Source organism: Urocampus carinirostris, chromosome 8, assembly GCF_059441175.1.
Source record: "Urocampus carinirostris isolate Australia breed hairy pipefish chromosome 8, RoL_Ucar_1.0, whole genome shotgun sequence".
Taxonomy (NCBI): Eukaryota; Metazoa; Chordata; class Actinopteri; order Syngnathiformes; family Syngnathidae; genus Urocampus; species Urocampus carinirostris.
In genome coordinates this window covers 12,512,422-12,540,420 of record NC_142356.1, presented here as the reverse complement: position 1 = coordinate 12,540,420, position 27,999 = coordinate 12,512,422, and the positions used below count along the sequence as shown (strand labels likewise).

Here is a 27,999-nt window from a genome sequence, read left to right as displayed (position 1 = left end):
TATAAACAAGCCAATTTTATTCCATGTAAAAGGCTCAAATGAAATCCCAAGGCATAGGTTTTAATCAGAGCAGCGTTAATACCAATCTTCAATTGTCTAAGCAAACAATTCACCATCCTTTTTTGCATGGTTCACGTTGACACGCTTCCAATCTTAATTTTTAAAGAGTATAATTTATGGCACCCTCATTCAAAATTTCCTTAAACCAGATGGATGTCCAATTTAAAAAGGGTCCTACCTTATTAAACACAGTACCAAGATGAAGTAAATTCCTTTTAGAGAAATATTAACTTGATACTATTTACCAGTATGGGTTTTGCAGCAATATCCATTATCTGGAAAAGACTCGACAAGATTACAATACACTATTTATATAATAGAAATACATTTTAATTTGAAGGTTCAACATAGGCAGAGTTGAAAGCATGACTTTCGCTTTTTAAAAATGCAATAATTACTAAAATGGCACCCATCCTTTCTCTTTCAGACGTACATGTACACACACGATTAAAATGACTTCATGATGCTACGCACGCACGCACGCACGCACCAACAAACAAACACAAACAACCACACGAAGGTCAGCATCGAGTGTAGAGTTGGTTGGATTGACGTGGAAACTTCTACCTGGGCGAATCGGAGAGCCTGAAAAACAAATTTTAAAAATGTATTATCGTAGAAAATGAACACACAAAACAAACGTACAGACGCTCCCCAACTTACGATCATTCGACTTACGAAATACGGTAGATTCTAACATATTTTTCGGGATGCCGAAAAATATCCGGACATTGCTGGAAATTAGATTTTGTATTGTGTGCACCCTTTTCCGAGTAGAGGACAGTACTGTAGTACTTCTTTCCGCCACTTCCAGCATGTGGCACTGTGGGAGCTCACCCAGCATCCACCTCAAAGAAATCCGTTTCCTCTTTCTAATTCGTGTGTAAACATTCTATACTGTATCTCCAGCGTGCTAAGAACCTTGACATTTTTTTTTGTTTAATAGCTCGTGCATCCATTCAAGATGGTTATTGTAAAGTGTAAAGAAGAGGCGAGCCCTTTCTTTTGAAATGAAAGTGGAATAAGAAAGCTTGATGCGGTTGAGAAAATAGTTGGATCGCTTTTTTTCGGCCACTTTTTACCAGGCAGGAGGAAGTCGCCTAACTCTCAAAGCTCATCTTCCAAAAGTAAGTAAAACTTCACTTTATTTATCTTTATAGAGCATATTATTATATGAAATGTTTATTATTCAAATACAAAACAATACAGGTTACTTATACAAGCCTTAAACATACTTACCTTAAAGATACAAAATATAGCACTGAAGCAACTTACGAACAAATTTAACTTACGAACGAACGTCCGCAGCCCATCTTGTTAGTAAGTAGGGCAGACCTGGGCACTCCGGTCCTGGAGGGCCGCATGTTCTGCATGATTTTTGAGGTTTCTCTGATCCAATACAGGTGATTCCAATCACCAGTATCGTTAACGAGCACTTGCTAGCTTGCTAACGAGGTTATAATTTGTATCATTTGAGTTAAAGAAGAGCAAACTTCAAAATCTGGCAGGACGTGCGGCCCTTCAGGACCGGAGTTCCCAGGTCTGAAGTAGGGGAAGGTCTGTACATCATGTTCACAAAATGGCAATATACAGTGTTGATCAAATGACCACTAGATGTCGCTGCACTGACCAAACTGCAACATTTAACATTTATGACTAGTTCTGCCCGAAATGAGTCGCAATTAGCAACGTTCTATTTTCGGCAACAGGCCGAAAATTAGGGGGGTAAAAACAAGGAAAATCATAAAAAATACATACAAATAAAATCATTTTTTTTACATTTTTCGCTATCTTGAAAAAGATGACATTGGTTAACACTTTCCCAGAGTTTCGTAAACCACATAAATAGGGAAGGTATATAAAACAGCCAATAAAGATTCAATATACAATATTTCTAATTTTAGAAAACGAAATTAAAAGTTCTTTTAATGAGTCTTCAAAAGTCTGCTGCAGTTCTTTTTTTGTTGTGTGCAGAAATCCCTGTTAAAACTTCACTTTAAAATTAGACTACCCCCTTAACTGTAAAAACATCAACTGATACCACACCAGAAAAGAAAAGACAACTTCAAACGTGATTTTCTCAGGTTTTTGATCCAAAAAAAAGGCGGATGGAAGGCCATCTTTTAAAAATAGTTCCTCATATAGCTTTAACTATGGTATCGTATTAAAGCTCATTTCTAATACTTTCCATGAATTCACAAAACCCAAATTTGATATTTGCCTCACTTATTTCGGTAGATCAGGTCACATTTAATTAAGTGATTTAAAGTAATATTCAAGTTAATTATTTCTAGTATTATCTAATACCTTTTAACAAAGGAGATCATTTCTTCCTCATGCCATGAGGCTCTTTAACTCCACCCGGGCGAGTAAAAGCCGACATTAAACCCCACCCCTACATTTGCATATTACCCTATTTTTATTACAGTGTGTATTTTCCATAGCACTATTTCAATACTTTATAGCAAAACGTTATATTGGGTATTTTTGTATTCCATATCTTTATTTTATTATTTTATTTTTCAACACAAGGATACTGCTGGAAGTGTGAATTTCCCTATGGGGATGAATAAAGTATCTATCTATCTATATATCTAAGTCTTTGCAGAATAAATGTTTTAAATTATTTACATTTTAGAAGGGGTAATTTACTTATGCGTTACCGTTTTGGTATTTCGGCCGAGCACTTTACATTTTCAATTTTCGGTATCGGCCCCAAAACGACATTTCGGAGCATCCCCAATACTGATGCGTCTTACTGTAACTTTTCTTGTAACAACTCCAATCGCTGTCGGTCAATGAAGCGTGAGAAGAGAGAGATTAGGTTGCTAGGTGTGAAGAGGGGAGGTGATAGGGACGATGAGGGAACACTGAGCAACTCCCGGGTGACAGAAAACACAAGCTCGGTCCTGGATAACCAGCAGAATATGGAAAAAAAAGTCATAATAAACAAGGAATCGTCGTAATGCAATACTGAAGTAGCGTGACTGAAACTGAAATCTCTCACCATCGATTGTCATCCATGAGCTGACAGTTTGGTTCGGAGCTTTGCATCCGCTCTCCTTCACTCAAGATCAGATAGAGCAGCGTCACGCCAAACTGAACAGAAACAAATATATACATTCAGCCTATGCGGTGTAGGGTGGTCCTTAATGGGGGTCGAAATTTTTGGGGGGGAAATATTGGGCTCTGACCCCCCGCATATATTCTTATATCGATAAAAACACACTGTGTGCAATTTTGAACAATTTGGATAATATTTAGAGGTAGCTCAACGACTTTGAAATTTCCCAAAATGATAAAATTTTGGCAATTTTCGAGGAAAAACGGAAATCTTAACCCTATGTGTACGGCGTTTTAGAACATCCAATTTCAGTCCATTGCTTATAATTGTAAAACAAGAAAAGTTACAAGTAAATATAACAATATTGTATTTATTTTTACCTCAACAGCCACCACCCTTTCGAGGTTTCATTCACTGTGCGTGATCGGCATTTCCAAATAACATCCAAATTTGGGCGTCAATAAAATGAACTAAATTTGCAACTTCACCAACACAGATCATGTGCATTATGCAAAACAGTGTGAAAACAAATCTTACAGTTTTATGTGCATACAGTACAAAAAAAATATGATAAGTGAAAATAGAACCAAGCCAACACCAAACAGTCTACCGAGTAATAGTCGAATAATAATTTCCAAATCACCAGTTCAGAGTTCACATAAAACAGGCCGATTGTCTTTGGAAAAACAATGCGTTTGCTCTCAGTTCAGCAATTACCTCAACGAATCATTAAGTTTATCATTGTAACATAGCCTATCATCAAATGTTGTGTATGTTCACAAAGTGTTCATTTCTGTTTCACGATGGTCTGTTTTTGAGTAATCGGGAACCTTTTGCGATGTTCTGCAACCACCAGTAACAGGTACAGTAATTGTTCTTCATTGTGGGTGAGACGACCATTGAAGTTTTGAATCAGTGCGACGCCTCGCTCTGCGTGGTCATTGATGACAGACAATGCTTTCACCTTGTCACATGCCTCTCTATAATCAATGCGGCCATTCCATGTGGTCGGTTCTGCATCCAAGAAGCTGGTGGAGATCTCGAGAAGCTGCAGCAGCTTGATGGTATTAGTGGTTGCAAAATCTGCGAGTTTCTTGTCATTGACGCACTTCAGATCCACCTGGCCTTTAACTTCTGGTTCTTCCGCTCCTGGGGTTGACTTCATGGCACTCGAGATGTCAGTTTTTGTTTCATGCGATACGTCGGGATCAAAAAGGGACAAGCCAACAAGGACTTCAGAAAGATACCAGAGATGAGTTGCAAACTTTTTGCTTGTCGCTTGAGAGATGGCTTTGTTGATGTTCCCATAGTTCACCAGGTCCTTTAGAAAAGCGAGATCATGGCGAGGAGCACTGGCTGCCACAGGACACAGGAACCAAGCCTTAACATATATCCTAGCATAGAAAAGACACACGTCACGAAGACCTTTTTCCTCACGGGCAGTCAGTCGGAACTGGTGTCGAAACATCCACACCTTGAATGAATATATCACCTTGGCCATCCATCTCGCCTGATGCATCGCCCCTGGTGCCATAAACTTCACTTCTCGCTCAGGTATGCCTCAGAGATAGACAAGGACAAGCTCGAGCAACTCCCGGTAGTCGTCTCTTGGTTGGTTCGCTTGAAAGGTTTCAGAAATGAAACCGTTGAGGCTGTCTCTAACATCTGCGATGTTCTGTCTGGTGTACTCATCACTGTTTGCATTCTGAAAGTCACTGGAGTCGATGAAGCTCCATTGCGTTTTAAATCGCTTGAAGATTTGGATTTCTGGACTAGAAGACGATCCCATGCACGTCCAAAATGCACAACCTGCAATAAGCTCCATGACATGGTGACGGCATCCCAAGTGCATCAGGTCACGGCCAAGCATCTGCTCCAAAAGCACGCAAGCTCCGGATTGGCGACCGGTGTTGGAACTGGTTGTGTCGAAGCACATACCCTTCACCTGATCAGATATACCCCACTGATTTAAGGTGTCTGTCACAGCACGAGCCTGTTCCTGTCCCGTGCCAGATCCAAGTTTCGGTACAGCCAAGAGTTGTGAAATTCCAGGTCCAGACACTAAAACTGGTAGCCGATCTACCTTCTCGGAGCCAGTCAAATAACGAAGAAGTTTACCATCCCAGTGAACAACCAGTTGAGCTTTTGGATCAAAGGCATGCTTAATAGCTGTGGCCTGTGTTTTTCTGTGTTCATGCCGCTGTCGCCAAATTGAGCTTCGATTTAAAGAGAATTCTGAGAGATCATGTCCCAAACTCTTTGCTGTCTCACTGACAAGAAGCATTGCTTTCCTATCGGAAATACCGGTTCAATCCAGACTAGACGACAGCTCTGGGGAGATGATTTGCTTTCTGCCTCTTTTAGATTGGTTGGTATCGGAAGTTGAGCTACTGCAGGCAACGCTGTCTGGAGAAAAGTTGCCAGACTCCGAAGTTTCACTGCTGCCCTCCAATGTCACTGATTGACTCATCGCCTCAATTTCTTGATCGGATCTACGCTTTCTGGTTTCCTCTTTATATTGTCTCTTCTGTGTGGCTTTTTCTTTTTTCTCAAGGACCTTGTCTACCGATGTCATCGAGCCACGTCGTCCATCTTCTCTCTGTGCCAAAAGAAACTCGCGGTCTTCTTCCATCTTAATTAGAGTCAAGGCTTCAGCATGTGCCACATCAAACAGGTTGTTGAAGTTGGCTTTGAACGCATTCTCCTTTTTTCTCTGTGTCTCTGTTTCACGAGTTGAATTCTTTTTCAGTCCCTGCCACTCAGCAAATAGTTTCTCAACTTTTTTCACCATGTCTTGTGTGTGACGTACAGGAATCCGTGCTCTGAGCCAGAAAGATGTCAATTTCTCTACGGTGGCTGTTGCTGCAACTCTGATAGTCTCTTTGCATTCGATGTGTCGATACAAAAAATAACCCAAAACTTGTTGAATCGAAGGTAGTTTACACCCTGTTATATCCTCTTCATGAGGCAGAAGATATTTTTTTGATCCCTTCGATGAAACCATCTTGATTTTTGTGACACGTTTGACAATCAGAACTCAGTGTGGTGAATATCTGAAACCACTAAGGCACTGTGATACTAATCGATAACAGAAAGCCAGTCAAAACGAATGCCACAATAATCCCAATCCATTTTGTGACAATTGTTCTCCTTGAAATCCGAAAGACAGTCAAAATTATTTACTGGTGTGGTCAGATAAGTATTTTGTTGACATGTATTTATGCAGTTTTATTATTGAACAATTATTTATTGTGCCAGTAACTTTGTACACTAGGTCTGATATAATGTGCGAAAAATCCTTATTTTTCATACCAAAATTTCAGAGGCCTTGAGCGACCTCTAAATATCCTTTGATTTTGATGAAACTTTGCCTAATTACGTTTTGTATATATTGGAACATATTCAAGGGGTCAGAGCATGAAATTTTAAAAGTCGAAAAATAAGGACCACCCTAATGCGGTGGATGATTAGTCAAAATTGGCGACAAAAACTGATAATACAAATAGTCAATATAATATACAATGAATTCCATTGTCAGCTATCTTTCCAACAGAGTGAGGGATCTCTAACATTCATAAAATCTCTCGCTTATGAGCAATAGCAGCTCTGTGATGAGCGACAACTTAAACATACAGAAATGGTGTTTAGGAGAATTTTAGCCTGGATACAGCGGATAAAAAGACTACTTGCAATGTTTGAAAAGCAGAGCTTGTGTATCATGGCAGTAGCTCGGTGACACATGAACATTTAAACGAAATGGGGTCTGACTCGCCACGGTAAGATTCAAGTAACATTCAAGCCGAAACAGTTCTGATTACATGCAGTGTGCAATTTAAACGAGTATAAGTTGGCTATTTGGGCTGCATGATTTTGGAAAAAAAACTTAATTGCCATTTTTCAGACCAGTGTATTCATTTCGATGTGATTTTTAAAAATTTTTTTTTAAAAGTGCATTTTTGTGCTAGTTATGTGAGTACTTAACCCTCCTGTTGTCTTCAGGTCAAAATAACCTGCCACTTTCTTGTTGAAAACCCGGAGAAATCCCCTGAAATGATCATTTAACTTTAAATGTTCTTTTCCTAGATTGGTCCTAACAGGATAAAAGTGAAATTTTTCCTTGCCCGCATGTTGGTTTAAAATCAGGGGATGGTGTAATAGCAACTGATGGGATAATTGTAAACACATTTATTATTCATTTGACTACGTTAGAATTGTCTTAATTATATAGGGTTCCTACAGTTGAGTAAATGGTTTTCCTTGCTTAAAATAGTTTAATCACCTTATTAACCACTCAACCATTTGCTTGTGAGGAGAAGCTGCTGCATTGCCATGTTTATTTTTCTCCAGTCTGATATTAGTTTTACGATGGTGTCCTCTGACTATGTTAAACTCTCCTCCCCCAGTGTAATTAAAATAGGGGAGCTGTTGCAGTTATGGTCAAATGTGATTCAGGCTTTGTCTGTGAAACATCTCCTCATGAGCAAATATTAATGTCACAATTTGGACAACGCAAAGGTTAGTCATATTGACATTCTTTATTAAGAAAACAGCGCCCTCTTCAGTGGATGCCGTGTTCGGGTTTCTGTCTGCTTACACAAGGCTCAAACCGCAGTGTCTTGCGATTAACACCATCGCACTACGTCATATCACGATATCGATTTGATTTCGCTTAGCCCAATTGGCTATATAATTCCAGCACCTCCCCGTGTGGAGTTTGCATGTTCTTCCTGTGCCTGTGGGGTTTTCCTCCGGGTACTCCGTTTCCTACCCACATTCCAAAGACATGCATAGTAGGTTAATTGGGGCTTCCGAAATTTTCCCTAGGTGCCCTGCGACTGGCAGGCAACCAATTTGGGGTGTGCCCACTGCCGGAAGACAGATAGGATGCGCTTTGAATAGAAATCCTTTAAATCCTCACAGGTTTTTTTTTCATTTTATTTCTATTATCTTCCATGACCAAAGACCAATTAGCTATGTCTTAAAACCAAAATAGTTTCACTATTTTGTTATGCTATCAGTGCCTCAATACTCGAATTTACAGTTTGACCTATTTTTCATCCATGTATTTTCTTAGTTGCCTCGTTTCTCGCTTTATAGCAAATGTTTAAAAACTTTGAATTGCTTTGTATGTCAAAATGTATATAGGTAGTCTAAATATTTTCTTTATAAACAACTTTCATATCGTTTATATATTCAAAGCCATCGCCTTTATTTGGGAGAAGCTGATGTCAGCAGAACGTTTGTTCTACGATCTAGATTGAATCTAGAAATGACCATAACTGGTAAATTCTGAAGAATGATTTATTTGTAATAATCATTTCATTACGTTGATGGTGTGAAAAAAACATTTTATGAGGCATATTTGATAAAATTTTACAATAAAAGATTGCTTATTTAACATTAAGATAGTTCACACTTGATTCAATTTAAATACTTGAATTTACAAAGTAATTAAACGTCTTTTAAAATATATCACAGCAAACTATTAATTCTGGTTGAAAAAAGGCCACAAAACAAACAAAAAAATTGTTTAAAAACGTCCCACTTTGAGTTATCATTGAGGCGTCACTTAACCCAAGTTTTTCCCCATTATTTTAACGTAATTATTTGTGTTATCTAATATATTTTTCAAATGAAATCGCATAATTCTCTGGATCAGTTCATCAAACAAACATGTGTCGAAACTGAATAACAAAGTAAGAAGTGGTCTATTTTCAACCCCAAACAAAACAATTCGACCGATTGTTTTTTCGTATGTACCTCAGCCACATTTACGCAACACTACAAATAATTCTGTGCCATTTTTTATTGTACCACAACAAGAGAAATATTTCAATAAAACTGAAATTTAAAGGAATGTAGTTGGGTTTGTAGTAGTTCAATTAACATAAGAGTCGTTTTATCGTTTTATGACATGGGAATTGTGTTTACCTTGTTATTCAGTACGGCGGCAAGTTGACATTCACTGCCTTGAAGCGCTTGCAGCAAGTCTGTGAGGGCAACGCTCGACATGGACATGATCACTGCAGAGACTGGCTCCACTAACCAGCACAGCACCTAAGAGGGGAGAAAACACAATATCTTGATGTGATTTTAATTTTAACACAAAAATAGACTATGTATTCAGTGGAACGTCTCAAAGGGTGGCAGAGACCACAATAACTGTGTGAATGTGAACAAGATAGGCTTATATAAAAACTTTGGAACATAATCGGGGTTTTGTTCTCCCCTTGTCAGGAAAAAAACATGCCAGGGATTTAGGATTTGGTATCAGTATCGTCACACGCTATCAGAAGGCCCTGGCAGCAAAGTGCGCTGTATTGGGCTACATCCCTCCCAACTTCTCTCTAATTTCCCTCCCCAATGCGATCTCATGAAAATCCTAAATAAATCTCTTTATATTTTATGTGTAAATATGGTTCACACATGTGTAAGGTGTTAATTTTATGTGAGAGTTTTGGAACCAAAACAAAATGAAAAAAGGATCCTGCCCACTCCTTTCTTTGCCTCTTTATCACAATTTAATGAAAATACTGGAAATATATACATCTCATATTTCATGCAAAAACTTCCACATAAAATTAACACCAACACAAGCCATGTGTAATATTTTGGGGTTTCCAATTTTTATGTTTGCTGAGAAAAAAGGATAAAAGATTATTAGGATGAATAGGCAAGAAATAATAATCACAACATTGTTCTTGGAAAAACTGGCCCAAGTTATAACAATGCGATGTAAAAGAAAAGTGCATTGTAACAATAGTGCAATAAAAATTGGTGTAGTTAGAATGTTATTATCAAAATAATATTACCTGCAATGCTCAATTAGCTGCATTTTTAATGAAATCCAAAATTCATCACTTCTGCGGCTTTTTTTTCATATTAAAATCCATATCTCAAATACTCAGCTGTATCTGTTTGGCCAACAGGTTTAAAATACTTAATTGGTCTTTTCCTCAAGGTTTCTTCATTTTCCTCATGTTGAGGTTTTTGAGTTTTTCCTTGCCCTCATGTAGGTTTTAGATCAGGGGTTGGTGTAATAATAGTCTGTAGTTTGCAATAATCTGTGGTCTGTGCAGCCCTTTGACACTCTTTGTGATTAAGGGCGTCACAAATAAACATGACTTGACTTGTTTGCATTGAATAAGATGAGATATAGCCACTTGTTTACAGGGTTTTTATGAGAAATGTCAAGCGTTGGCTCCTTGCAAATTAAAGGTGGTGTGCGTCATTTGAGGTATCCTCAAAAAGTTGAAAAGTTAAACATTTTCTCTATTAAGTATGAATTTACAATACCCAACTGAGTTCAAAAATCCCTTATGCCTCATTTTCCACTGCGCCGATCTGCTTTTATCTTACTTTTGTCAGAGCTGTCCGGGGAGGAACACATGAGGTTCAAGGAATGGGTGATTGGGGAAGAATTGAAGAGTGACTTTGTGCTATCCTCGCCTTTTTTTTTCTTTCTAAACTTCTATTTGTGAATATGTGAATTTCCCTCTATCTATTTGTCAGCGTAGCATTACAATGGTGAAAGAAAAGATCTTCTTCTAGTCGAGTCCAGACGCCAACCCATTGCCCAAAAAAGATGTGGGAAAAAAAGAAGATAAATGTGAGAAGAAATGCACGCTGTGATCATGACTTTGGGATGGCAGCAGTGAGTAACAAGTTCCTAAACTCCGTACAGCTCCTTAAAAAAAACATCCAAACATCCAATGAAAAGGCAGGGAACCCAAGGAGCCAAAAGCAACACCCTCTTTTATTTGGTGACTCGCAAGAGCGCACCGTATGCACTACACAACCACCGCGTTTAAACCCCATCATAGGCGGTCTGATGGGCGCGGTCCGTTAGACCTCTTGGTACCCAAAAAGTGAAATGGAGAAGGCATCCTAAAACGGGCACGGAATTTTGGAAAAGAGGGAGAATTGTATTACCTGGTCCTGCTTGTCCTTCTTGGCCAGGGTTGGAAAGTTTTGTGCAATTGTCATTACAACAGCGGCAGCATGAGAGGGGGGCAGGTACGGGAGGAGCCTGGAGATGAGTCGCTTGCCTTTCCTCACCGACATGATCATGACACATCGCTCATCACTCACCCTTTAAAAGAGAGCATTAAGTAAATGTATGGAATTAGTGTGTGCAGCTTGAGCATCAATTGGCAAGAAAGTACATATTAACTCAGTGTCTGAAACTCATGACAAAAAGTTACCGGACACCAGGGCAGACAACTCTAAAAAAAAAAAATAAAATGCGGGCCCCTATTTTCACAACTTGAAACACAATAAGACAACAAATCACAAAAAAAAAACAGTGTCGCAAAGTATTAAGGGTTGATAATCAGAATATATAATTGAACAACACTTTAAAATTAAGTTTATTATAAATCTACTTATGACATTCATTCCATGTATATGACATCGCTGTTTTCCATCTGCCATCAGTATGTACCTGTATTTACTCATCTTCATTCATGCAATGTTTGCCTTGCGTCGTCTGCTATAAGCCACGTGAAGTCCCCTTTCCACAATGTTTTTAATGTACGTTTACATTTTGTGGCGTCATAGATTTGGTTAGCTTCTTTTGAATATTTCTTCTGGGGCTGAGGTTTTGGCTTGATTCCTCACCACTTATCCATTTTTCTTGTGTTTGCCGTGTGTCTACTTTGGAAATGATATGCAAACGCACAACCTTATAAAGCTCCGGAAAGTCCGGAAGCACGAAGGTATTTGATGCAGGCTTCTGATTGGCTACAGAGTATGCAAATTGCCAAACAAACCGAAAAACCGAAATTCCCAAACCGAACAAAGACATCAAAATCGGAATAAAGCAAACATTTGATTTGGAAAAAAAAAAAAAGTTTTCTTTTTTTTTTCTCTCCTCCTTGAAAAAGTTGTCGGACACCCGGGCGAAGACATTCTGTAAGTTGTGCGCCCGATGTAAAAGATGCACGCCCCGGGCGTCCGGTCAGATGTTATTTCAGACAATGATTAACTTTAGCAAGTATACACCCGAAAATTCGAATTATAAGTCACGACTTTTTCCCATGCCTTCTACCCTGTGGCTTATACAAAGATGCAGCTAATTTATGCAATGTTTTCTTACTTTTTGGAGTAAATATAATACACAGTTGGATTCGATGGATTGTCCGTGCTGTAAGAAAGCCATTTTCACAAACATTCCAAGAGGTTGAAGACAACCAGGGGTTGGTACTGGTGAGTTACCCCGGCTTTAGTTTTTGGGTATCTTGTTTCAGATTGACTGTGGGGTTTCTCTTATATTTAGAAATGGTCATCCAATGATGTGGCTTGACGTATTTCAGTGACTGGTGACATGGTGAAGACATGACTTTGTCTACCCAAGTTCCTCCAGCGGACGTTAAAGAGTTAATAAAACAAAAGGCTCATGTGAGGGGGCTTTTAGAACAGGCTGGACTTTCTTATCAGAGGCTACCGTGTTCCCCTTGCAAGTTTGAAATCTTTGAAATTTAAGTCTTCTTTCCTTATTTTTTGATTTTGAAATCGTTTTTTGGTTCCTACCTGTCATCCAACTCCTTCTCCTGCAAAGAGTTACAGAGCTGCAAGGTATTGGTTTTGTGCTGCTCGAGTAACGCATCCCGGTCTTCCTCTGGCGCAAGGACAAAACGTTTCTCAAAGTCCTGAACCTCAAGCAGCAAACTATAGATCTGTGGAGAGAGACTAGATTTAAATACTCAGGGTGAATGTGGGAACGTTTTTTGCGACCTTACCTTTTCCACTGTGTAGAGAATCTGTCGTCTTTTATTCCAAACTTGTTTCTCCCTCTTCTCCTAGTAATCAAAGGACACAAGTGGTTGGATTTTTGTTCTTGAAAAGACTTTACAAATCAAGGCGCACATGCATACAAGATTTTAAAAACAAAGACCCAAGTAAATTACATTTAATGAAATGAAATCATTTTCAATTAAGGTAGGCAAAAAGTTGTATGTTAAATGAAAATAATTGTTTTTAAGTATACAATCATATTGAAATATTTTAGCAAAAAAAATTATACAATCTGATAAAAATTAGTATAAGTTTACAGGTATATTGATAGGAGCATTTGAAAAATTACTTGGTAAATCACTATACAGATTTAGCACCATTTACCTTATCTAACAATTGGTTATTATGTCAGAAAATAAAAATCTGTGTCTTTAACATGTGTGTGGGAAAACAAAATTCATAAAAAAGATTTTTGTTAAAAATCTGGGATATTATTTAGAGAGCAATGATACAAAATTCTAAAAAATACACGGACATCTGAAATAAAACCTACCTCGTCGTCTGAGCGTGTGGTCACTACCGCGTCAATCATCTTACGTGGATTGTTGACGCTTGAAACGGTTAATTTGCCCAAAGATCCGGCAAACTGAACTGTGAGAAAAGAAAACATTGAACAACACCTGTGTGTTTCTTTAACTAAGCTCTACAATATCATCTGAAGACGCTCCCCTACTTACGAACATTCGAGTTACGAAATACGATACCAACATTTTTTGGGGGGATGTCGAAAAATATCCGAACATTTCTGTAACATTTTGTATTGTGCACCTTTGTCCGAGTACAGGACATTACTGTAGTGCTTCTTTCCGCCACTACGGCGTATGGTGCTGTGAGAGCTCACCCAGCATCCAACCTGAAGAAGAAGTCCGCTTGTTTCCCCTAGTTCGTGTGTAAACATACTGTACCGTATCTCCAGCGCGATAAGAAATTTGATATTTTTATTGTTTAATATCGTGCATCCATTCAATATGGTTGGCGTAAAGTGTAAAGAGGCGAAGCGTTTGAAATAAAAGTGGAATAAGAAAGCTTGATGCGGTTGAGAAAATGGTCTGAACGCTTTTTTTCGGCCGCATTCCACCTTGGAGGAGGAAGTTGCCTAACTCTTGAAGCTCATCTTCCAAAAGTAAGTTAAACTTCACTTTATTTATCTTTATAGAGCATGTTTTTGTATGAAATGTTTTTTTTAGTACATAACAGTACAAGTAACTTATACAAGCCTTAAACATACTTATATAAACCTTAAACATACAAAATATAGCACTGAAGCAACTAATGACCAAATTCAACTTACGAACTATCGTCTGGAACGTTCGTAAGTAGGGCAGCGTCTGTACTCTTTAAGTAAAAAATTGGGTTTAAGCCTACTGCTAAAAATAAAGAACCTCAAAAGGTTATATTCTTACAATCGGTGATAATTAAAACGTTAGTGCACTTGTTATGACTACATTGGCAGGAGTAATGAAACAAATGCATGGACTTTTAAATCAAAGCCTATGAATGAATATTATGTTGGAGAGACGGCCAAAGTACTTCTCCATTCAGGTTCAGCTGGTGGTCAATTTACCTGGTCTGTAGGTGTGTTCAATCTTGGCAACTTGTGGAGTGATAAGCTTCGTAGTGTGTTCCTTTTTACTACTGTCTCTCTCTTTTTCCTGACGCTTCTCCATCTTCTCATAGTATTGCTTTATCAAGACAGAAGGATGTATTTACAATCATAAAAGACATAAATTACACCACGTTGATTGGCCTGGATTTCACTCAAAATGACAACAACAAAATGAGATGTTAATAGCAGCACCACTTCTCTTTTGGCAGGTTGAACACGCAGAATACGACAGGCGAAAACTTCCAAAAACGACAACAGGAAACAGGCTTACAAAATCCAATACAGAATATCTTCTGGGAAAAGTCCATCCTCGTCATCATGTATTGTTTAAACCACATATGTCAAAATAGAGGGCCCGGGGAACACATTCCGCCCCCAGGAAGGTTTTCTTCAGCCCCCAAGATGATCTAAGTTCTTCTTTTGTGGTAGTTTTTTTTCCTGGTGGTCATTTATGTATTCACTTTAATTCAATATGAAGCAATCCTAGTGTGTCCCTAGTTTCAATCAAGTGACTGAGGATTAGATCTCAACCGTTTCTAATATGTTTTGACACGCACATAAACACACAAGTACTCACTACAGGCGCCTGGAAGTCCACAAATGTGGAGAACATTATAATATAGCGCCTGAAGTGCTAAAGTAAAGATTTTTAAAGGCATTTATGTTCAACCGCATCTTTTCACCATTCAAAATAAACTTCCTTCAGATAGTTGTCTTTTAGTTTATCATGTGAAGATGTTTAGAAATAAGCAGATTGATCCCGAAAATATCTTTAAATGAAGAATTGTAATAAAATCGAGAATGTTATTTAGTTTTTAAAAAATCTTGCTATACGATATGTTTACAAAAGTTGCCAACTCCTACATAGAAGTATGCATTTACAGAAAATCTAAAATTCTCCCAGCAAATCTGTACAAAACAAGCTCAACATATACACGAAGTGACTAACCTTTACACAAACATGATTTTTAGGTCTGGTCAGATGGAGTTAAAAATATCAGAATTGATAACAAATTCTGGAATTCTGATAACAGAATTGAGCAACATCTACTTGGCAAACACATTTACTGTGTTTTTAAACAGTGTTTTTTTTTATTCTAAAAGGAAAAGTGTAAATCAATTGCCACTTCCATATTGTACGAACTCACTTGTTTTTATTGCATGTAACATTGTGTTTTGTGTTAACAAGACCAAAAGTGTCAAGTCAGACATGTCTGCTAATTTCTAGTAATTTCCAAGGATGAAAGGAAATGAATAAAAATAAAAACGACGACTGGATCCTTACCTGATAGTAGTAATCATCCAGGAAAGGGTCAGTACTCTGAAGCTGCATCATCTGGATTTTGGTGACCCATTCCTTCTCCTTCTGAGTCATAAGGTTGCTATATGGGTCCCTGCTGCGCCAGTCCCCTCCTGTTCGGTTTCTGTCTCTTCAAGGAGGTAAAATGGTACGAATGAGAATAGATTTAGGAGATAGTTCAGCTCTTGCATTTTTAAAAGTATCAGTGCAATACAATCACATACCCGGCCCTGTTTTGCATGCGCTGGGTAAGTATGCGCCTGTGTTGAGGATGGAGATGAGTGGCGTTGTGCCTGATGGGCGGCATGTGGTTGGGGTGGCTATGAAGATGCAGGGGCCCAATTCGATGACCGTGTGAAGGATGCGGGCCACTGAAAAAGGGTCGGAAACCACCCCCTGTTGGTAACAAAGGAGGCCCTGGACCCCCACGGGGAACTCCGGCCACCTACAAAAAAGGGTTGTAAATTGACAGTTGAGCTGAGGCCACAACATTTATTAACACATCTAAACAAAAATCAACACTGGACTGTCACATACTATACATGTACAGTGGCATGTAGAGCATTACATGCCAAATATTGCAGATAAAAAATACAGAGGTCCAGAAAAGCGTATTGTAACATGTAGTGAGCAATAAAAATAAAAAGGTTTCGCCCAATACCAGCAACTATTGCATCTACTGGCAATTAATTCAGGGTTTTCCCACCTAATGACGAGAGACCACACACATAAGATCCAACCCCTTTGTCAACCTTGTGTGGAAAAGTAGTACAAAAATAGAAATGTATAACTCACATGAGAATTGAGCAGCTGGGCCCGTTGAATCTGGGATAATACTGGATTGACTCCTGGAGGAAATGGTCCCCGACAAAGTGGCGAGTTCTTATGGTAAAGGGGATGGAAGTTGAGTAGGACGCCCCCCAAAAAAGAAATAGAAAAGAGGGAAACGACAGAAAACGTTATCTTAAAAACAAAACAATTAGATGTAAAGTACTGGTCTTATAGTCTGCAATAACAGCTAGATTTCCTAAGTTCATCAGGGTGAAGACATGGGTTCAACTTGTCTACAGTTGTTTGCCAAACGGCCCTGGGTAGAGTCACCAATTACCTATAGGTCCTAGGTGAGGGGCAGACAAGGAACAGTTTATAGACCCCCTACAAAGTTTAAATAGAATAGTCCACAATTTATCTTGCCCGGACACAGGTTATGGGGACTTTCTGTAGCCAGGCAGGCACCTAGTGGGTCTCTCCAAACCCACAAGGTCAAGCTCGGCTCGGCCCAATGGGACAGCAGGGATCCCTTTCCCATGGGCTCACCACCAACCGGGTGTAAAGAGAGCTGGCCAACAGCCAAGAAAAAGACCATGGCAAACTTATCCCTGGCCTAAGACGCTGGTGGGGAAAGAGTTCGAGCTGGTGTGTGAGGTTGAAAGATATCCTTCCAAATCATGCCCCTCCAGGTCTTATTGTAATTGGCCACGTGTCTGCTGAATTCCCTTCTCAGGACGAGGAAGCACTATCCAGGACCTCTTCAAGGGATTCAAAGAAGGGTGGGTACTCTTAGCTAATGTTTGGCGGGTAAGCAAAAATAATCAAATCAAGGCAAGTTTACCTGTACATATAGCCCTTAATCACAAGAATTACAAACTAGAGACTAGCATTGCACTATCCCCTGATCTAAAACCTACATGAGGGCAAGGAAAAACTTAAAATCCTCAGCATGAGGAAAATGAAGAAACCCTGAGAAGGGGTTGTACATGAGGTAATCCCCCTTTCAGAATGATCAGGCTGCAATATATTGCAAGGGCGTCAACAAACAACACACAAAAAACAGCAGTCCTCCCACCCAAAGGCAGACCAATACTACCCTCTTTTTAACTGGGTTGAATCCAACGTAAAGGTATTGAGCCGGGGGACAATTCATATGCTCACCATCTCTTTGCACCTTTCACCGCGGGCAACTCCAGAGTGGATGAGAATCCCCCCACCCCCGAGAGAGAACTGGTACCAGAGCTAAATTCTGTGTGTAGTAAGACTACAGCTAGTTGGAACCTCTATGTTTCCAACACAATCTTAGGCTCTCTTTCCTCGCCAGTGGGGGGATATCCCATACTTATCCCATTCCCCGAGGGCCAGCCTCTGTAGCTGTGAATTGGCGTCTGGCTAACAGTCACATTCTTTAGACCTGTGCCATAGGTGTGCCCAAGGGAATAGGCGCCAACGTTCTCCCTCCAGGCTGAAACTCGCCTGACCCTGTGAGCGTAGGTCTGCCCACCAAAACTGGCTCGAGAGGTGGTCCTGGTAACGCGCGTCCAGGCACGGGAACACATGCGTCAAATTTTGTATCTAACATAAGGGGTTTATTGAGCTGTGCTTTGTCAGACCCCTCAACTAAAACCTACTTGCCACAGGTGACCGCAGCAGTCAACATAGCTCCTTGTAATAATAGGACACACAAGTACAGGGGACGGCTCTAACTGGAGCCCATCCCAGCCATCTCCGGGCAGTGGGCAGGGGACACCCTGAACTGGTTGCCAGCCAATCGCAGGGCACACAGGGACAGACAACTCATTCGCTCATTCACACCTAGGGACAATTTGGACCGGCCAATTCACCTGAAATGCATGTTTTTGGAACGTGGGAGGAAACCGGAGTGCCCGGAGGAAACCCACGCAAGCACGGGGAGAACATACAAACTCCGCACAGGATGTCTGGAGCTGGATTTGAACCCACGACAGGTTCCTATGACATGAACTGTGCCGCACAAGCGCTAACCACTGCGCCGCCGTGCTGCCCAGCAGCAAACGTATAAAAGTATAATCGTCACATCTTAAAAGGCCTCTCACTAGGTCATACTAATATTAGCATTATTATGGTAAAGATTTTGGGCATTCTCAATACTAAAAATCAAGGGTCAGATGCAGATAAATATTTAAGGAAATTAAACATAGGGCAGGTGTCTTATTCATATCCAAGTTAAATGCCCTCAATGTGTGTTCTAAGTATAAAATTTCAACCATGAGACAGAAAAAGTCATGAAGCTTAACACACTTTAAAAAATAAATTAAAAAAGCACAGTCATGTAAATCTGTAATAAAAACTCACAGCGAAATTGAGTACAGCGTTGGGTGACAAACGTTCAGGAAAAGGTGGAGGAAATCTGTGTTGCATTGGGGCTCTGACGTGAACTGCTGTGGGATGATGTATCTTTACACACAGAAAAAACACAAACAGGGCGTTATAGTTTGGCTACAGAATAGCAGCAATTATTGAAATGTATCATAAGATTGTGAAAATCAACAAATTAAGAGACTGACATTTTCAATAAAGGAACGTGACACATATTTTTTGCAAATAAAGCCTCGAGTTATCTAATTCATAGTCAAACATTTGTCCTGTAAACGGGCAAAAACAAGCAAGAAAACGAAAGGAGAATATATAATTTCCTAAGAACCTGATGATTTAAGGAGTGACCCATTGAATGTTTTGGCGGAGTCCCGATAGGTACTGCCCTGACTGGAGGGGAGCCAATCACAGGAGAGGAGGAGCGCGGAGGTGGAACCCTTTCTGATAAATCCTGTCCATCATTCCTCCCCGGAGACGGACGTTTTGGAAGTCCCACTTCCTTTATTATTGACATTAAAGAACTTTCCTGAAAAGGAAGCAAAAACAACCGCAAGGTATTGAACCCCAAGTACACAAGTAACCCATAAACATGTTGCATTTCGAAAGGAAACTTAATTTCTTAGTTTATTTATTTGAAACAATCTTCAACGCTTCTTATTTTCCCAAAAGAGTGTTCTTCTCACACTCTCCCATGTGATACCATCACTGAATTGAATTGGCTTTATTGTCAATTATAACGTAGTGGACATTGTTTGAAGCAATATTAGACATGGCACTCCAAGATAAACCCGTAAGAGCAGAATGTCAGGAGCAAAGAATGTCAAAAAAAGAAGCTAAAAATATTACTATGCAGTGCTTTGAGACTTACATAAGTTGCAGTAATAGTGCAATGAAAATAGGGCATCGTAACAATAGTGTAATGAAAAGTAGAGCAATAACGGGTGTTTCTTAGAGGCAAAGAGGAGGGAAACTTTCATTTCAGAAATAATAAAAAATCTCATGGCCCGGGGTTTGATTCTAGTGGTTAAAATTATTTTTTCTTTAAAAACAGCATTGATTTTGTTCTATATTACAAAAATCCACTCTAGATACGCCAATTCTGAAAATGGGAATGTTGCTTTTCTTAGCCATTATCAAATGTAAGTAGTATAAGTTCAGAAATGTAACATGAAGTAACTCCTTAGAACTCAAGGAACCTATACAAATGTGTAATAAGTTAAATATCAGGACTTGATTTGATAACATGAGATCAAAACTGAAAACATCAAGAAAATCATTACTTACCTCCATGCGTGTAACTAATCCGGGGTTAACATTGACTGGTCCAAAACCCATATTGTTTTCCCAGATATTGCGTGAGTTCATCTAAGGGTGAGCCAAAAAAACACAATAATTTAAAAAAAAAATGATTGAATAAATTACATAAAACAACTACCACCATTGGAGTGTCACATGACCAATTATTAAATTTCAATTTAAGGTCTTTTTTTGGATTTCAAAACTTTTTTCACTTTCAGATTATTTTTTATGTTTCGAATCTTTTTCACTTATGTTTTTTTTGTCCTTTTGAGATCAGTAGTAACATTTTTAGCTCCGATGTTAGATGGGGGTGTAGTCTCAGAAGAAAGGGGGAGGATAAAAAATACGAATGATTTTAACGTACTATACTTTATATACATATATATATATATATATATATATATATATATTTCTTAAAAATCTACCACTTTCGTACATACTGGAAGGTGTATAGTTTTTTGACAATTTCTGTAGTCATTTAAAGAAGTTGAAGACAGCAAGGGGACGTAATGGTGAGTTACCTCGGCTTTATAGTTTTCGGGTATCTTGCTTCAGACTGATAGTGATGTTTCTCGGATGTGTATATTTTCAAATCATATCTTGAATCATATCTTGAATACCAAGAGTTTAAGCTTTCCAATGATATATGGCACTAAGGATCTTATTGACTGGTGACATCGTACAGACACGTATTTGTTCATCAAAAGTCTGGCAGGCCGTCAGGACGTCATGGAGTTAAGGTACCATATATTATTAAAACTCTGAATACCGTCTTTCTTTGTGAATATCTTATATTTCCATGTGGGCACATGCGGCTTTATTGTCAGGTAAGGCTATTTTTTCCTTTAAAAATGTAATGGGTGCGGCTTATAAATAGGTACGCCTTATATACGGAATATACAGATTTCGTGCAAAAAACATGTACTGTTTCCTCACATTTTGCATGTTTAAGAATTTGGGAATACCTTATAACAGGGGCGTCAAACTCATTTCACTATTAAAATTATACCATACATACTCTAAAAGAATTCCACCATATTTTTATGTAGTGAAGCTGCTGACTAACATTAAATTACCCATTTTTTAAATCACCACAGTAAGGATTCGTATTCACAGAGCTGTATTCATTCTAGTCAAGTCAAATCATGTTTATTTGTGCGACCCTTGATCACAAAGAGTCTCAAAGGGCTGCTCAGACCACATATTGTTGTAAATTACAGACTATTATTACACAATCCCCTGATCTAAAACCTACATGAGGGCAAGGAAAAAAATCAAAAACGAAAAATGAAATGATCTGCATTTATATAACGCTTTTCAAGTCAATGAAGACTTCCCAAAGCGCTTTACAATGTGCTTCACATTTACCCATTCACACACACTCACACACCAATAGCGGCCGTGCAGCCATGCAAGGCGCCAACCTGCTTATTGGGGGCATTAGGGGTTCAGTGTCTTACACTTCGACATGTAACACGGAGGAGCCGGGATTCGAACCTGGGATATCTTGATCCCCAGACGAGCGCTCTACCTCCTGAGCTAATGCCGCCCCCATGAAGAAACCATTAGACTATACTCTTACACTACTATATTGCATTCAGTATACACATACTACTATCCTCTCACACATTAAACTTTACTCTCAAACACACACTACTATATTCTCTTTAGTCATATTACAATACTCTCACATATGCAGTTATACTTCTATACGCACACTGCTATACTCTATCACACACTATACTACTAAGCTCGCTCACACATAGCACTATACACTCACACATTACTATTCTCTCTCACACGTACTATACTCACATACACACTCTATTTTACTCTCTAGTCAAGTCAGGTCAAGTCATGTTTATTTGTATAGCCCTTATTCACAAGGAGTCTCAAAGGGCTGCACAGACCATAAATTAGGCATATATACATGAAATATTATACCGAAGTTAATTTTGATAAATATTCATAGGTCGAGAAATTTGTATTTCTCTGTTAATCCTATTACTACAATCTCTAATGCAATCATACTTTCATACACACACCACGATACGATCTCACTAATACCACTGTACACACATTAGTATACTCTCACACAGTACTATACACCCTCGCTCATATTACTATACCCCGACACATACAATAAGGCAGCATTTTAAAGCCTAGACTTGTTGTTCCTGATATTTAGCGTCTTTTACGCCTGTACAAATGCTTCAATACCAGGTGTCATGTCCTGACTAGCTGAAACTTTAGAATGTCATTTAAGTGTTTGTTTGTGAGCTTTGAACGCATTTTTGTTATAGATATTCATCACTGAAAAGATTTGTTCAAAAAGGTAGATTGCTCCAAACATGCACAAAATTCTAGCAGCCGGGGCTGTTAATTTGGGGTACCCTGGTGGTAGATGCTGATCCAGACCTACGGAGGCAAATTTGCCCTTCAAATCTGCATCAAACGGAATTGATCGAAACAGCAGCCCCCTAGAGGACAATCTGTGAATTCCATGTCGTTTGAGCATTTTTTTCCACTTTTAAATTATTTTGCGGGCCTTGTTGAACCTCTTTGGGCCGTATGTTTGTTACTCCTGCCTCATGAGCACCAAAAATAGAATAGCATTTTCTTAAAAACTGAAACTAGTATTTCCAATACAAATTGGATAAAAAACAGATGAGGTAGTTACCTAAATAATTGAAGTTCCCATTGTTTGCTGATTTTTCTTTCAAATGCAGGGTCATGTTATATTTCATATTTAGGAGACAATTTCTACCAAACCATACAAATATAACAGAGTGTTCAATAAAGATTAGTTTAGCACTAACCTGGCCAATAGTGCCAGGAACAGAATGAAGTAAATGTTGTTGCTGCTGGTAGTGGAGCATTGATGAGGAATGATGGTCTGGATTGGTACAAGAAAATATGTCAGTCGAGCAGATTATGGAAACAAAGTCTTTGTATGCTTCTTTTTGGACCTCACCTGAGGCGGAGGGCCCAGGAGGCCGTTGGTGCTGATGGGGCTTCGTCTGAAGGTGAGGTGAATGCGAAATCGGAGAGGGTTGTAGTAGGACTCGGGACCTTGAGTCATGCTCAAACTTTTGAATTGGGGAAAAAGCAGGCTTCTCCGCAGCCCCAACTCCAGCAATAGCTGGGTCAGCTTCCAAGACAAGTCTTGCCAGTGACTCAGCCAAATCTCGGTCTCTTTTTCCATCTTCCACATCTAGCAGTAAATAAAAAAGAACAAAGGGGAATTGCTCAAGTACACCGTCTGAGAAACTGTTGTTTCAGCACTGTAGGGCACAACGAACTAAAAAGCCTAAAACCAACCAAATAAATTGTATTTTGTCATTTATGTTTCATACAAAAAGCGCACCTCTATAAGGTGCACTAAATTGAGACTACAGTAAGAGCTTCTGTGTGTATGTATATTAGTGCAAGGCATTATCTGCCAAACATAGTATGCAATGGGAATCAAACCCAAGAGGTGGCAGTGAGACTTGCCACATTACCACTAGACCACCAGTGGTAGAGAGAACAAAATAAAAGGCATTAAAGCTTATGTCATCATCACACTTTTTTCCACTCACTGTGCAACAACACTGATTTGCATAGTGCATTCTGATATTATATTTATATGTATGCGCACGAAAGAGAGCTTGTATAAAATCTGGTTGAAAGACTTTCTGTTTTCTCCATTTTCTAACATTCACTGCTTAAGAAGCGGAGAGATTGTTTAACGTATCAGAATGCGATATGCAAAACAGTCTGATAAGGAGATAAGAACGAATGCCTTTTCATACGTCATCTGTACCACCGGCGGTCTAGTGGTAATGTGTCGGCACTCTTACTGCAACTAGTCGGGTTCCATTCCCGTCGCATACAATATTTTGCAATTTAGTTCAGCGATGTTTAAATTGATCATCGCACAAATATGATATTACCGTAAAACCTTGTATGGTAACGCATACCAGTTTTGACTGTATTCATTTCCAATCGTATCCGCCATAATCTTCAGTACATAGTAATAATAATAATACATTGTATTTCAGGACACCCAAGGTCACTGTACATATAATAGGATAAGGCACACTTTGAAATTTCAGGCCAAATTGTGGTTTCTAAATAGATAAAAAAGCTGTCCAGCACCTCGTTGCACTGCTGGTGTTTTCAACAGAGCGTTAAAACATGGTACTGCCATTGCAAACAATGATAAAACTTTGCTCAGAGCAAGAAAACTCAATGACACAGGACTTGACTGTAGCACACAAGTTCTGTGTTACAATAGACTCCTGTAAACCATCAAAGAACTGGGATCCAGTCAAAACAGTAATCACAAAAGTAGTGAAACTGATATTTACAAAGTCACCAATATAAGTATTACAGTTACTAAATATAAAACTCCTACCGGTAGTTTGATCTGTTTACACAATGATACCTTAAAATGGTACAGCATCAGGACAACACAAGTTACTTTAAGTTTAACAAGATGATGAGCTTTTTTTTTTTTTTTTTGCATTTAACTTCTAACTTGTTTACTAGCTTTATGGGTGTCACTTGTTTGTTGTGTGCTTGCTTTTCATAACAATTGTATTTATGATTCAATAGTTTACAAGGACACATATTCAACTTAGATGTGGGTTCTTGATTTTTCAACAAAAAATGCACCTCCTTTTGAATTTAAAATGTTCTTACAAAGGACCAAGCCCTGGGACCCACCCCAAGACTGCCCAGCCACCGGGGTGTCAGAAGATTCCTGGGAAACACTGCACTTACCTGACTGTCGTGTGCCAGAAGAAGAGTGATGGGGCGATGAGAGCGGCAAGTGAAAAGGGGGATTTCCAACGCCAGATGAGGGATCTTTAATTGCTTCTATATTAGATTCATCCTTCACACCAACTTGCAAGCCAAGCTCCTCTCCGAGTTCATCTCGCTCATCAAGCTCAGCAAGGCGCTTATGTTCCTCTTGCCAATCATCATCTAAAGAAAATCCAAATTGATAGTTGGTGGATCATAAATGAAACAATATACTTTTGCTGACTTATGTACTAAAAAGCACAACTAACCAATAGCCCCAGCTCCAAAGGTATCATCGTTAAACTGGTCAATGTCATCTTCGTCTTCTACTGGTCCATCGTTTTCTTCCTCCAACGTACAGTCTTCATCCAGTGACTAGAAAATTAGACGTGGAAAATAATGTTACTATTGAATTTAAGTCAGAAAGTGAGGGGTTGGTGTAAAGTGGATGTTTGTACAATTTAACCATTTGAAAGTGTTTTTAATGTGCAAGTACAGTCGTGCTTTTGGAACTTTAGAGCGCATACTAGCAATTTCCTAACGTCAATTTTTTGGGGGTCTTCAGATCAACTTTTCAATTGCGTACAACAGTAAATCCTGGCTTTATCGCGGTTTACTTTTAACAGACTTTTACTGCGCATTGTGTTCTGCAGCAGAAAACACACAGCAGGTTGAGGAGGGTGTGTGTTGGGCGGGTGTGACTGTCTGTGTTAAACTGGTGTATGCTGAGCGGGTGCACAAGTCAATGTGTCCGTCAAAAACAAATGCTGAACCATGGCGACAGCTAATATTTTAGCAACTTGTTATATTCAGAAGAAGTGCGTGAAATAAATTGGACTGAGGAAAGACATGAAGTGCAAAGAAATGCTGATCACTACCGGGTGTTCCGTGGATTGTTATCGGGTATGGGAAGAGACTAAAGCGGCTTTGGAAGAGAAAGCAAGCCTACAGCTCAGGATACGTAACAGGCCACCCATGCAGAGCCTGTTTCTCACCACCCATTAAACAGATGACCTGGAGCTACGACTCATGGAAATCAGCTACATTTGTGACTCTTGTATTATAGTCATGATGGAGACCTGCTCAACCCAAGGATCCCGGATTCTAGCGTGCAGCTAGCCGGCTGCTCTCGACATGGCTCTCTTACACTGAAAGAGGACACCCTCTCATTTTGTTGTACTATGGTATAATGACGATATAGAACACTCATTCATATGCAATTCTGTGTTCTTACTTGTATAACAATAATTGTTGTTTTAATAGAGTCATATATATTATTTGTGACTGATATCTAATAGGGCAGCACAGCAACTAGCGCGTGTGCGGCACAGCTCTGAGGTCATGAGATCGAACCTTCCTGTGCGGAGTTTGCATGTTCTCCCTGTGCTTGCGTGGGTTTCCTCCCACATTCCAAAAACATACATGTCAGGTTAATTGGCCGGTCCAAATTGTCCCTAGGTGTGAATGAGCGAGAGAGTCCCTGTGTGCCCTGCGACTGGCTGGCAACCAGTTCAGGATGTCTCCTCCCCACGGCCCGAAGAAACCTGGGATGGGCTCCAGCATCCCCGCGACCCTACTGAGGATAAGCGGTGCAGATAATGGATGGATGGATGATATATGATAAATAAATGCTTTACTTTGCGGTTTTGCCTATCCTGGGACGTTTTGGGAGCGCAACCCCACAAAAAAACAAGGAATTCATCTATCAGGAAAAATGTTAGTGAAAAACAAATACGGCAGCGCAGTGGTTAGCGCGTGTGCAGCACAGTTCTAAGGTCTTTGGACCCTCCTATGTGGGTTCAAATCCAGCTACTGGACTTCCTGTGCGGAGTTTGTATGTTCTCCCTGTGCTTGCGTGGGTTTCCTCCGGGCACTCCGGTTTCCTCCCACATTCCAAAGACATGCATTTCAGGTGGATTGGCCGGTCCAAATTGTCCCTAGGTGTGAATGAGCGAGCGTGTTGTCTGTGCCTGTGTGCCCTGCGATTGGCTGGCAACCAGTTCAGGGTGTCCCCTGCCCACTGCCCGATGATTGCAGGGATGGGCTCCAGCACCCCCGCGACCCTACTGAGGATAAGCGGTGCAGCTAACGAGATGAGACAAAAACGGCATAAGAAAGCAGTGCTGTCGCTGCATTGATGGTTACTTATAATTACTATCTAAGAATGTAAACGATCGGGTTTCCATCTTTCTGCCTCAAAATTCAAACAGAAATGGAGCCATTTAAAAGCCCAACTGAAGTATCTTTAGTGTTGTTTACCTAATATGGATGTATTGATTCACTGCAGTTTAGCTATCTACACTTCTCTCCCGTGTCGCATTAAGATAAATCATCATTCTGGTTTAAAATATAAAGAACTAACTCTATGTATGATGACATTCACGCGCCCCAAAAAATGATAATATAGTGTGCGTTAAGAAACCAGAGTTCTGCATGATACAGGGAGACCCATTAGCAACAATGCTAATGCTAACGTTTTCTTACATCACGACCGAGCTACAATTTCCACCCGGAACGTGACAACAACATGCAGTTTGTGCAGTTAGAAACAACAATGACGTCCATAAGCGGTGTAATTATGTGATTTAAAGAAAGAAAAACAGATGACGTGACTCGCAACGGACCGCAAAGAAAGCGCCACGCTGTTCTTCCTCCTGCGGCTTATTACAGCAGGAAAACAGGCTGCTTCACAGGCCGCCAATGTGGCAGACGCAAGATTCTACAAATAACTCATTTGCCGTTTGTGTTCTCTTAAATGGACGACTTTCCAAATAAACGGCATTTCGAGGGAGGAGGGAGAGGAACTCACCTGAAATCGAAACATCTATCCTTAGATTAGGGGCTAGTGGGCGCATCAAAGAGTAAAACCGCGCGCGAGGTACGCGCTCGTTACGTTCACGTAAGCGTGCGTTAGGAAATGACGTGCACGGGCACGCACGCACGAACGAGCACGCAAGCGGA

General features: G+C 39.7%; 1 protein-coding gene across 2 annotated transcripts; it reads right to left on the bottom strand.

The window, feature by feature from the left end:
* patl1 (PAT1 homolog 1, processing body mRNA decay factor) lies at positions 1 to 27,999 on the bottom strand. 2 transcript variants are annotated; one of them, XM_088341628.1, is made up of 20 exons: positions 27,848 to 27,999; positions 25,308 to 25,413; positions 25,018 to 25,221; positions 23,225 to 23,464; positions 23,070 to 23,146; positions 20,236 to 20,316; positions 19,280 to 19,477; positions 18,931 to 19,032; positions 16,621 to 16,707; positions 16,050 to 16,270; positions 15,811 to 15,955; positions 14,484 to 14,601; positions 13,413 to 13,510; positions 12,865 to 12,924; positions 12,656 to 12,801; positions 11,057 to 11,216; positions 9,056 to 9,181; positions 3,068 to 3,159; positions 2,820 to 2,969; positions 1 to 645 (listed from the first exon to the last, which is right to left on the bottom strand). In XM_088341628.1, exons 1-20 carry the CDS (start codon positions 27,860 to 27,862, stop codon positions 624 to 626), a joined length of 2,448 nt encoding a protein of 815 aa, XP_088197754.1. In that variant the 5' UTR covers positions 27,863 to 27,999; the 3' UTR covers positions 1 to 623. The 2 variants fall into 2 exon arrangements, with proteins under 2 accessions (XP_088197754.1, XP_088197755.1); XM_088341629.1 differs by having other exon boundaries at positions 15,811 to 15,949.

Bases quoted from the DNA above. Each gene is read 5' to 3' on its own strand.
- patl1 (XM_088341628.1), bottom strand. The intron at 23,465-25,017 runs GTAAGTGCAGTG...ATTTACTGCTAG, and splicing joins TTCTGGCACACGACAGTCAG to ATGTGGAAGATGGAAAAAGA. The intron at 12,925-13,412 runs GTAGGTTTTATT...TTTGATTACTAG, and splicing joins CCACACGCTCAGACGACGAG to GAGAAGAGGGAGAAACAAGT.